General features: G+C 40.1%; 1 protein-coding gene across 3 annotated transcripts in view; it reads left to right on the forward strand.

Annotated features, from left to right (window-relative positions):
- Window positions 1–819: 819 nt before the first annotated feature.
- The window catches only part of Tbc1d19 (TBC1 domain family member 19), a 116,401-nt gene continuing 104,438 nt past the window's right edge, over window positions 820–12,782 (forward strand). The window contains exon 1 of one of the 3 annotated variants that reach the window (XM_052734946.1): window positions 820–1,035. In XM_052734946.1, the coding sequence (XP_052590906.1) occupies window positions 937–1,035 (99 nt within the window). In that variant the 5' untranslated portion in view covers window positions 820–936. The remainder of the gene's footprint in view (window positions 1,036–12,782) is intronic. The other 2 variants (XM_052734945.1, XM_052734947.1) reach the window with 2 other exon arrangements.

Here is a 12,782-nt window from a genome sequence, read left to right on the forward strand (position 1 = left end):
TCTTAAGCTCATTAAAGTTCAATGTAATTAGACCAGAGTAGCCTTTTCAGCAATCTCAGGCTGTTTTCCTGAAATACTACTTTTGCCTTGCTTAAAATACATGTACACACACAAAACTGAAATTAATCCTTAATTACTCCAGTGATATTATTCTAATGTGTAATTTTACCTTAGGGCTTCTGTTGAGCTACGATTGGCCTTTGGGTTGACATTCAATTAGTTAAATCAGTTCTTCTAATTACAAATGTCTTTCATATAGTTCCTTGAGGACAAGTACTGCATTTTATTAAATATTTGTGCTCACACAGTTCCTTGTATGTAAATGTTTGATAAGCTGAAAGTTGAACCATGACTAAAAGACTGAATGAACGCATGGAAGAGGAGATGTCTAGATGTAAATTTCTTGAAGACCAGGACAATACCTTAGGCATCTTTGAATTAATAATGCTAAAAAAGAAAATTACTAGTTATGTTTGTTGGTTAATTTCTATCTGTAAGGAGACTAGTCTTAAGTTATGACTCTAGAGAATAAGAAACAGTAGAAAAGGAAACAAAAGTGCAACTTCATGCACTGTTTCCTACCTCACCCAACCATCAAAACATCCTGTCAACTAGTGTAAACTGAATTCTGAAATTTAAGCACCTCGTTGAAATGCAACAGCTAGTATCATACTGGCTGGGAACAATGAAATAAAATCTGCTTCCCGGCCCTGAGCTCTTTCCGTCCTCGGAACGCAAGTGCTTCGCCTTTCAGATGCGGAGGGGACCAGAAAGGGACGGACACAAGGCCCAGCAGTTGCCTGGCAACGCCCGCTGGAGGAGTCCCAGCGTAAAAAAGGTCCGGGAGAAGTGTCAGCGGCCGGGAGTGGGACTCTGCAGCGCATTCTTTCCGTGCCAGCGGCTGTCCCCGCGGCTGGGCGGGCTAGGGCAGGGGAAATGTTGCAGGAGGAGTCCGACCTATCTCTTATCATTGCCCAGATAGTCCAGAAACTCAAGGGCTCCAATTTGTACGCTCAGCTGGAACGGCAGGCCTGGGTAAGCGGGGCTGATGGGAAGCTATGGAGACCGGCGGGCCGCAGGACGTCCTGTCTGCCACACTGCCTTCACCCAAGCCAGAGCTGTCTGCTCTCCCCACCTCTTTTGGTGTCTTAAACCCCCTCCCTGAGCCCCGCACCTTGGTTTGCTCAGACCCAGGGGTGGGGCGATTGTATTTTATTAAAGATGGGTGGGGCACATCATGCCTTTCTTCAGGCTAGAGAATGGCAAAGGCGTCTCATTTCTTTATCTATTCTTGTAGTCATTTAAGGGACCTATTCTCTTACGCGTTGGACTCACTGACTGGCATGCCTTCCTTCTCTTGTACTGCCTTGTAGGTGGATTGGGGCCCAATGTGCATTTTTTTTTTAATGTGTCACTTCGTTGCATTTCACTGTTCCTGCAGTGATTTCCGACCAGTCCACCTAGCATTTATTCAACACATTCAAACAGACTAGGCACCGCGAGTACATAGAATGACCGGGAGATCTTTACTATATGAGAATGTCATGTAAATGGAATCATACAGGATGTAAACTTTTGTGGGTGCTTCTGTCAGCGTTAGGCTTGTGGGGTCCACCCATACTGTTGGTATTTCAGTACTTCTGTTCATTTTAATTGCTGAATAGTATTTATTTGGAAGCCTCATTGTTAGTTTCTCTGTTTAGTACTTTCCTGGTGGATATTTAGGTTGTTTAGAAATTATGGGAAATGTCAAGATGTATTTTCTGTGACTTTATCTTTGATCCATGGGTTATCTAGAAAATGCACTGTTTAACTTTCAAATTTTGGGAGACCTTTCTAATATCTTTCTTTTGTTGATGTCTAGTTTAACTCCATGACGGAGAGCATTCATATTATGTTAATTATTTAGATTTTGTGGAAGAGAAAGATTGTAAGAGCCAGAAGTGATGGGTGATTCTAAGAAAATGGTGTCTTCCAGACACAACAGGACCAATGCACATATGAACTCACAGGGACTGGTAGCATACACAGGACCTGCACAAGTTCAAGTCAGATGGAGTCCCATCCCTGAGAGGGGAAAGTGGATACACTTTCAATTTCAATCGTCAGTTGGTGTCCACTGGCAAAGAGAAAAGCAGTTTTTTTTCCAATAGATTGTAACTGGGTCTATCAGTCATGCTCCAGGGCAGTCCCCATGCCCAGGAATAGTTAGCCAATACAAAATGAACTCAATGGCTTTTTTTTTTTTTTGTAGACTTTCTGTTTCACTTTGCCATTTTTTGTCTTATTGATTTTTCGCCACTTTATTTTGATTTTCTTTATCTTTTGTTTTTGTTTTTGAGAGAGAAAAAGAACATAAAATAGGGTGGGTAGTTAGGTGGGGAGAATCTGAGGGGCATGGGGTGGGGAACATGATAAAAATATATGGTCTGAAAAGATTTTAATTAAAATAGAAAAATGTAATAATTAAAAATCAATATAACAAAAGTGAAAAACATCAGTCTATGTGTTTAGTAGTTGATTGATATTGCCTCCTGTGTGCCAGCGTCCCTTTCCTCCCATGCCCTGCCAATAGTTTGTCCTTGGATGACCTTGTTTAGAATCTGGTTTGTTTTGTGTTCTTAACACTTTCAGGTTTTCTTTGGAGGTGAGTCAGAGTGGACTGAAAAGTTATGCTTTTTCCAGGTGGTGGTGGCGTACACCTTTAATTCCTGCACTCAGGAGGCAGAGGCAGGCGGATTTCTGTGAGTTCGAGGCCAGCCTGGTCTATAGAGTGAGTTCCAGGACAGCTAGGGCTACACAAAGAAACCCTGTCTCAAAAATCCAAAGGAAAAGAAGAGAAAAAAGTTATGATTTTATTTCAAATGATCTGTTATTGGTGAGAATTGGATATTGAAATCACTCACTAATCCTGTGTTGGGGTCAAACTATGGTTTTAATCTTACAGTGTTACTTTTTATGAAATTTTAAAATAATAAATAAATCCCAATTAGGGTTTTTGCTAAGGTAGAACACCCAGAGTGCTCGGCTTCTCAGCTCTACACTTGCTTTTCCTTTTTTTAAATCTGGAAACTACTTTCCATTTCTACTTCTATTGTTTTCTGTCAAATGAATTTCTATTTATACTGTAAAATTTGGTAAAATTTTGTGAAAATTTCTACCCATTTCTTATACCATACAAAGTTCTTTGCAGTCTCATACTTTATACATAAATTTATTGTATAATATATTTTGTTACATTTATTTATTGCTATGTCTCTGTTACAAGTAAGTTTTAAAGGCAAAAATGTTATGGCTTTATAAATATGTATTTTTCTCATTGTTAGTCTGTGAGTGAGATTGTCTCACATTGGCTTTCTAAGATGGAGTTGGCACAAACCCACTGATTTGTGTATTAAGGAATATAACTATGTCATGAGAAAAAAATCTCTGTACTATTTTTCTAATGTGTTTGTCACATCTTATATAAAGGTATTCTGGCCTCATAAAATGAGTAAGGGAGTGTTACCTCATTTTTCATTTGCTACGCTCTGCAAGTGTTAAGAAATTTTGCTTTTTTAAACACTGGGGAGAGTTCTCCAATATAGCCAGTGTTTAGGTTTTCTGCTTGGGAAGTTAATTTTTTAAATCAACACACTTTGTTTTAGAGTAGCTTCTGGTTTATATAAAGTTGAGCAGAAAGTACAGAGTCACTGTTCAAACCTTCCAAGTAGCTACCTTTATTGTCTCAGTGCTGTGAGGTGCAGCTCTTACTGATGACTAAAACTGATTCACCATTATTTCATTCTGTAGTTCACACTAGGGCTCATTCTTCTTGCTGTACAGCTCCAGAGCTTTCAGAGATATATATCATGTAAAACTCGATGTGCCCCACTGTTCATCCCTTCCTTGTGCTGAGTGCCCAGACTCCATCTACCACCATCATTTTCTGTCTGTAAACTTTTCCCTCTGAGAATGTCAAAAACCATCACACCTACACAGTACGTGGTCTTTAAACTGGCTTCTTGAACTTACCAATAGTGCATCAGTTCCTAGTGTCTCTTGCATGACTTGATAATTTTTCTTCTGCTAAGTAACATTTTACTGTGTAAACTCAACCATTTTGTATACTTAACTGCTGAACAAAAATCTTGGTTTCCTCCAAGTTTTGGCTGTTATGAATGAAGCTTGTATAGACAATTCATGTCTGTGCTTCAGGTGTAGACATACATTTTCAACAATATGAAGCACAGTGATTGATGGGTTGTGTGCTAAGATTATGGTTAATTTGCAAGAAAATGACATCTGGTCTTCCCAGGGGCTGCAGCGTGTTTTTATTTGTGTTTTACAACAAACGACAATTCCCATTGTCTCACATGTTTTCCAGTACTTGTAGTCACCCATGTCTGGTCTGTGTGACTCATTGTGTTAGTTTTCAGGTTCCCAACGACACAGCATTTCTTTTGGGACACATTTTCTAGATCAAATTGCTAGCTTTTGGGGGCTTAGCGTGCTAGGGTCTGGGATTGCTTGCATTCCGCCACTGAGTTATACTCTGAGTCTCAAATTTCTTGTTTTTTATCCGTCTGGTGGTGTTTCATTATCTTCAGTTTAAAGGATACTTCTGCACGTGGCTTTCTAAGTTGGCAGTGGTTTTCTGGCAGTGTGTTTGAGGTGTTATCCATTGTCTTTCCCTTTTTGACTTCTGTTGAGAATTCTGTCATCACTGAATATGTGTTGCCTGCTTCTGCCTGGTGGCTTTTTAACATTTTCTTTCTGTTTGGGGGATTTCAGCAGACTTGTTAAGATGCACATTGGTAAGGTATTGTTGTTTTTGTATTATTATTGATGATCATTTATTCTGTTTGGGTCTGTGCTGGCTAGTCTTATGTCAATTTGACCCAAGAGGAAGCCTCAGTTGAGAAAATGTCTCCATGAGATCGTGCTGTAGGCAAGCTTGTGGAGCATTTTTTTTTTTTTTTTTTTTTTTTCGAGACAGGGTTTCTCTGTGTAGCTTTGCGCCTTTCCTGGAACTCACTTGGTAGTCCAGGCTGGCCTCGAACTCACAGAGATCCGCCTGGCTCTGCCTCCCGAGTGCTGGGATTAAAGGCGTGCGCCACCACCGCCCGGCTTTTTTTTTTTTTTTTTTTTTAAATTTTATTTTTTTATTTTTTATTTTTTTGCATTTTCTTACTAATTAGTGGTTGATGGGGGAGGGCCCAGCCCATTGTGGGTGGTGTTACATCTGCATTGGTGGTCCTGGGGTCTATGAGAAAGCAGGCTGAGCAAGCAGAGGAGAGCAAGCCTGAAAGCAGCACTCCTCCATGGTCTGATTATCAGCTCCTGGCTCCTGATTCCTACCCTGCGTGAGTTCCTGTTCTGACTTCCTTCAGTGATGTACAGTGATGTGGAGCTGTAAGCCAAATAAACCCTTTCCTCCCCAAGTTGCTTTTGCTCATGGTGTTTCCTCAGAGCACTAGTAACCCTAAGTAAGACAGGGTCTGGAGCCTGTTTAAACCCAGCACCAGTTTGGAAAATCATCTGAATGGCATCTTTTCAAAGACCTGTTCTGCCACTTGTTCCTTGGTTCCACAGAGGGCCTCGTGGCTAATTATGTCTCTAATACTTTTTTTTGTAATTCCCCTGCCCTCTTCCTGTTTAGTTTATAGATTTCCTTTGTACCTTCTAATTCATTCATCTGTTTTGTACTGTTTCTTATCTCTGATAAATCCACCCAATGAGTTCTTGTGCATATATTATATTTTTCAGTTCTGAAATTTCCAGGCGGTTCTCTTGTAAAGATATATATGTGTGTGTATGCACGCGTGCGTGTGTGTGCGTGTGTGTGTGTGTGTGTGTGTGTGTGTGTGTGTGTGTGTGTGTCTGCCATATGTGTGTGTGCAGGTGCAGGTCAGAAGAAGGCATGAGGTCCCCTGGAGCTGGAGTTACAGGACACTGTGAGTCATTTGGTCTGGGTTTGGGGAACTAAACAGGTCTCTGGAAGATCAGCGAGTGCTCTTAACCGCTGAGCCTTGTCCCAACCCTTTCAGGTGATTACTGTTTATGGAAACCAGTTCTGAGTCTATTTTCCTGGATTTCTATAATCATTTTCCCATAAACGTGTGATATTAGGTGCTGTGTCTTCATATTGTAACGGTCCCTCTCCATTAAAACTGTTACCTAGATTCCTCATGGAGCTCTTTGTAATCTTTCTCCTCTTGCTTCTGTTCGGGGGATGTCAGTCAGACAGCCGCATGCCTTTATTGACAGCTTTGCATTCTGCACAAATTAAAATATAACCTCCAAATGACTACATCATTGTCACCTTGCCTCATGAGTCAGTCTTGGAACTAATTACCCACTTTAATGCCATTTTGGAATGTGTTGAGTCAAGGCTGAGTTTTCTCAAGATCGACTTTCCCATGGTTCTTTCCTGGGTCTCTCAGGTTTTCAACAAAGGACTTGATATATTCTGTGAGTCCTTTACATTTGGGTCTAAAGCTTTAATCTTTTTTTTTTTTTAGACTGCTGAAATACTTCCTCAGTGCTTTTTTTGTGTTTAGGTTTTTAGCCTTCTTTCCCACAGAGTCCCAGTTCTTGAGGATACTTCATACTTGCAAAGTCCCTACTTATTTCTCGGTGGTCTTTGGCAGTCCTTCATGAGGCTTTGTGCTGCTCTGGTCCTGATCCTCAAGCCCATGTCTTTCCCAAAAGGCTTACCATCCAGAGGAAGTGTAGCCAGTTACTCTCCCGGGAGGTTTTCTTGTTACTCTGACTCCTGTTAACTCAGAAATGCTTTTCTGCTTCTCTCTGTCTCTGTCTCTGTCTCTCTCTCTCCTTCTCTCTGTCTCTGTCTCTCTATGTGTGTGTGTGTGTGTGTGTGTGTGTGTGTGTGTGTGTGTGTGTGTGAGAGAGAGAGAGAGAGAGAGAGAGAGAGAGAGAGAGAGAGAATCTCTACTCTTTGTTCTAGACAAGAGTATTAACCAGCTAGCAGTTTCTCCATCCACCTTGTACAGATTTATCCCATTTGAGATATATATATCTATATGTCTCACACTTACAAGTAAGTGGTTTATAAAAGGAAACCTGGGGTTTTTTTTTTAAGGTGTGAATGAGACAGCATTTTTTTCGTCCAGTGTCCTTCATTGTCTCAGTGTTCAGTACAGTACTTTGCCTTTCACCCTTGAAACACTGACCCATTTATTCCTTTAGTTAGCTTTGCTAAAGTACTTTTGAACAGCTGACGGGATCCTATGTGTCTTTTACATTTAATTAGCATATTTTCCTCTGGTCCAGCTCCTGTACTGCCTCAAGTTTTCTATTTAGGTGTTCACAGAAATTGGAAGAGCAACTTACATAGAAAAATACAGTTGCATAGATGTTTTAAAGCTAAATATAGATTTTTAGATTTTCCTCCTTTCAATCTTATGCTGTCTTTAGTATATATAATTAGCCACCAATTGTGTTTTAATATATCCTCCTATATAGTAAACTGGTTATAGTTTTTGTTTTCTGAATGTTCCCAAGTAGCTGTCTTGAAGTTAGTCTAATCTTAGGATGGAGTTTTCTCCTTCATTCCCTAAACACTGGGGTGACAGTCCCATTCCAAACTGATGTCCAGCAAAACATCAGTATTGTTACTTTATTTTATTGTGATTAAAATGGATGTTATATGAAGCCCCGGAATGTTATTTTTATTCCATTAAGCATTTAATATGTCTTGTGATTCAATTTTTAATTATAAATAGTAGAATTATAACAGGAAGGGCCCTGAAACAAGATAGACTTTGGAGAGAGGACTATGTAATAGGTACTGTCGTGTCTAGAACCCCAGAACATCTTAATACTACTAAAAAAAACTCATGAAATTATATCTCAGATATACAGAATTTGTATTAGTATGAAAGGTCTGGGCCATGACTAGAGCAAAATACATTCTATCTTTAAAAAATATTTTTAAAAGTTATTTTAAAATTGTATGTGTGTGTGTGTGTGTGTGTGTGTGTGTGTGTGTGTGTGTGTGTGTGTGTGAATGCCTGTGAATGCAGCTGCCCATGAGGTTAGAGGTATCTCGATCTCTCTGGAGCTGGAATCATAGATGTTGTAACCAGCCTGATGTCAGTGCTAGGAACTAAACTTGGATCCTCTGGAAGAGCAGTATGCATAGTATGGTATATTTTTAGGTAATATTTAGCATGTATCTGGGGAAGATCTAGATTGGACTGTTAGAGTTGATATACAAATTAGAAACTCAGGGTCCCTTAGTTGTCCTGAACCAGGAAGTGATGTCATCCTTATCCATTTTATGTTGTCTTTTGTTATATCTTTAATTCTATAAGGTAGGATAGTAAAGAAATGAATGGTGGCATACAGAATTCCAAGAGCTCTTGCCTGTATGGAATTTATGCCTAAAATATAAGATATATATTACAATGTGAATTTGGCTTGTCAAAGTACATTTTGTGGCTTATGTCATCACTGAATTGCTTAAAAAATGTCTCGTAGGATTCCTGAATTAGTAAGAATAAGCTGAAAGGGTGACGGGAGAACATTGGTCACAAAAGGGACCTGAGGATGAGTCTATGAAAGAGAATAAGACGTAGTGGTGAGAAGGAAGGCCGAGAAGAGAGTGTAGGCGAAAAATGGGTCAGCTGGGGTATGTCAGCAGAAGGTGGCCAGGGAGGATCCGTCATCAGGTGACAGAAACCAGAGTCAGGCTGGAATTATACAGCACATGTAGAGTGTAAGGCACAGTCAGCGTTCTGGGCGCCAGACTTTCCAATCTGAAAGTAGAGCTTACTCCTGTCCACCGGGACTTCTAGGATTACAGCAATGAGTCTGCCCTACAGTTTTAGATGGAACCAGAAGTATTAGGAAGAAATGGAGATACTCAATTCAACATGTTTTCATTGAGCATCTCATTAGTGATGGTGGTAGGCTCTTGAGAGGAATTAGATGAAGTCCAGAACAATTATGGTAATGACAAGGATGTTTGGGAATTACTGTGGGAAAGGGCAATATCTTTTTAAATAGTATCTCTCACTTTTGTTTTTATGTCTTTAATTATGCTGTGAGATCTTCAAAAGTAAGGGAGGATATCTTCTTTTTATTTTTAAACTCAGCAACTGGCATGTACAAAGGATTCAATTAATTATTGCAAGAGCAATACAGATGAATGGAACATAAATGCACCTAAAAGAAATGGCTGGAGAGTCAGCGTTAGGAATTCTTGTGTAGCACTCAGGGTGGGAAGATGAAACCCAGTTACCAGTGTTGAGGCAATGAGAAGGCCAAGCTGGTTTCTGAGGAGGCCAAGTGCAGGAACTTTCTAGATAGGTAAAGGTATCTAGGTTGGGTGTGACTAGTGTTTTGGGGAGTTGGAAGTTCATGAATGAGTATCAATTATTGCTATTATTGTTGTTAACTATACAGGGCATGAAGGGCTTGAGGTATTTTCAGGAGGGGGAAGACACAGGATTGTTTTCAGAGCACACACATGCTTCTTTAATCAGGAGAGATGGGGTGGGTGGGACTCTTCCTCTACTTACTTTTACTTCTTACATTCTACGGAACCATCTGTGATTCCACAAACAGCACAATCTGATCCCAGGAGGCATCAACCCTACATAAAGAACTACAGGCAACGAAGGAATGCTGGGAGAGGGAGAAGCCGTCTTCCCCAGGGAGGAGCACACCAACTGGTTATCCAGTACCAAGTTGTCAGCCCTGAAAACATGCATACTAGTAACATTATACAGACTGAGCAGGTTATATTTAGGAATAATATGCATGTGTATTTATGTAACAGCTGTTAATGAAAAAAGAGACCATGAATTTGAAAAAGAGCAAGGAGAGGTGTATGGGAATTTTTGGAGGGAGGAAAGGGAAGGGGGTAATGATTTAATTATAATCTCAAAGAAAAAAAAGAAATAATTTCAAAACCACTTAGGAGTTACAAGGAAATGGAATTGATTTTTCAAAAGTGAAACAGTTGAGCAACTGTCAAAAGCTATTATAATCCATATGTACTCATGTGTGCTGTTATCATAGAATTCATGTTACTATTTAAAAGTATTTGGAAGATACTTTATCAAAAAATGAAGTTAACATGTCCCTTAAAAGAAAGCCATTATGTGTGGTGATAAAATTCAAGCTCTGAATAAAAATGTGACATTGGGAAAGTGTGCCTGCCACTGTAAATTTATTGGCTTACCAATATCTAAAAACTATTTGTGGGTGATATTGGTGGCGACATTAATGAATATTACTTTTTGATGTTGTTCAGTGACATGTGTCAATCACTTGACTTAGTTAAACAGTATTTGACCATGCATGATGTTACAGAATCATATGTAGGGTACAGACTCAAGTTCAAGGTTGACCAATGCATTTTGAAGTGTTAGAGACTAGAGAGTTTATTGATGTCAGAGTCCACATCACAGCCAATCTTTCAAAAACCACTACTTATCAGATTTTGGTATATTCTTAAAAGAACATCTTGAACTGTCTGAAAAGGATAATGAAATTCGACTCCATTTCCAGTTACACACATGTATATTCCATATACATCAGACAAAACAGCAAGTGCCATAGACTAACTGCCATGGAAATTTCAAGAATGTGATAGTTTCCATCTACTAATTCATACATTGAAAGATTACATAATGCTTCTTATTGATGTTTTGAATTCACATTTGTTTCTGAAAATTCAGCTACTTTAAATATTTAGTCTAATATGTAATGAGTTATGATGATTACTTTTAAATGAATCAGGTTATTCTTTATTGTGATCAGCTATGCATAAAGTTTACTTCTGCCCCTTAGGTGTGCAGTCCTTTGGCAATAAGTACATTCGCACTATTGTTAAACACACCAGACTGTTGAACATCATCCCGACTGAAGCTGTGTGCTGTTAAATACTGGCTCCCCAACCTCTCCCCCTCCTGGTCACCACATGCCCCTTTCTGTCTCAGCTGACTGTTCTGGGCAAAAGCAAATCACCGTATTTGCTTTGGTTTTCTTATGTATGTCCCTTTCATGTAGCATGATGTCTGCAAGTTCATCCATACTACAATGGCATGCATCAGAAGTTACTTTTAAAAGGAAGAATAAATAGTATTCGCATACAAGCAGCATTCTGCATATCTGTTCGTTATCTAGAGCTATTTGGGCTCTTTCCACCTTGGGGCTGTTGAGAATAGTACTGGTGTCAAGTATCTGTTTGAGTCCCTGCTTTGCGTTCTTTGGGTATGTAGCCAGAAGGAGAATTCCCGAATCACACGGTAATCATGCGCTTCATTTTTAACCACCATACTAATAATTATTTTTAATTGTTTTTACTTTAATCAAATGGTGTACCAATATGTGTAATCCGTGTAAAGCCTCCCAGAGTCCTTGATTTTAAGAGAATGGGGAGCCTGAACTGGAAAGGTTGAGAATAAGTGATCTGGAGGAACAAGTGAACCAGGTCAGTTAGGAAGTCACAGCAGTGGCAGACGGGCCAGGGGAGAGTTGCTTAGAAAACGTCGCTGTGACACGAGAGAGCTTGGCACAGATTTGGCCATGAGGAAAGCAAATTCAGAGAAGGCATGATAGTTCTGATTAAAGGTCTCTCACCAAAAGGGATCAAACCTCCTGTGGCCTGAGGGTGGAGTGGTGAGTGGTGGCTCATGTTAGGTTAGTGCATTTTACCTCATGACAATAATTCAGAGCAGTAATGTAAGGCAAGGTAGGACGTTGCTAGGGTAAGGATGTAAACCATTTCTAAGCTGGAAAGCTGGTTCAGCGTCCACGTTGGATTTTCTCAGGCAGATCACCACTTGCAGAGGGCAGGGTGCTTAGTGGCCCAGCAGAGCCCCCTATGGTCCCTTCTAATCCTAAATTTCCATGATTTTCAGCCATCGATGGCTCCCTGGAGTCCAGCATTGGTATGTAAGTGTAGTGAGAAGTGGAGGCGATGGGGCCCATCCAGCAGAGGCTCACCGAGCACTTTTGGTGAACCCTGCTGTGTGCCCTGCTCTCCCTTCCGGAGCCTGTGGCCTCAGCCTCCCTCCCCCACCCAGCTGCTGTTTCCCTTCTCCAGTTTCCTCTACTCACCAAGATCGGAGATGTTAGATTGTCCATAGCCAAGGCTTTGAATTTAGGAGTGCTGTAGTGGGAATGGAAACTGTGTGTGTGTGACCAAGTGTGTCTGCACACCTGTGCATTGGGAAGAGGAAGCTCATGTTTTAGACATGCAGAAGGGTGATGTCACCATCAGCATGAAAGGATGGAGAGTGAGCACAGGCTCAGAATCCCAAGTTTCTACCCATTGTCTTGCTAGAGGAGCATGTTTAGTTCTTGTGAGCTAGAGGCATTGGGTTTAAAGAAGGCTAAAGTTCTGCCTGTAGGTCTTTTAAAAACATCTCTCTCTAAGACTCCTGTCTTCTTCCGTGAAAATCTGTTACAGATATCCAGGCTATTACCATCTGGGCACACCTTATTTTATAACACCACTTTATATTGGACTACATAGCCTAAAAATTACTTGGATAATTTTTCCCTTGATTGTCATAATAACTTAGTTTTGTTCTCTCTGTTAAATAACGAAGAAACAAATGCAGAGATGTTAAATGGCTTAATCAAATTACTAAGTAAGTCTGGGAGATAATTTCAGCTCTCTGGTGCCAAACCCATGCGCATGCCAACTGTGCTCTATTATATCCAAGCTTAAAAACAGGCAATTTAACAACTTTTTTTTTTTTTTTTTTTTTTTTTTTTTCCGAGACAGGGTTTCTCTGTGTAGCTTTGCGCCTTTCCTGGAA

This window comes from Peromyscus californicus, unplaced genomic scaffold, assembly GCF_007827085.1.
Source record: "Peromyscus californicus insignis strain IS unplaced genomic scaffold, ASM782708v3 Scaffold_13__1_contigs__length_99412109, whole genome shotgun sequence".
NCBI lineage: Eukaryota > Metazoa > Chordata > Mammalia > Rodentia > Cricetidae > Peromyscus > Peromyscus californicus.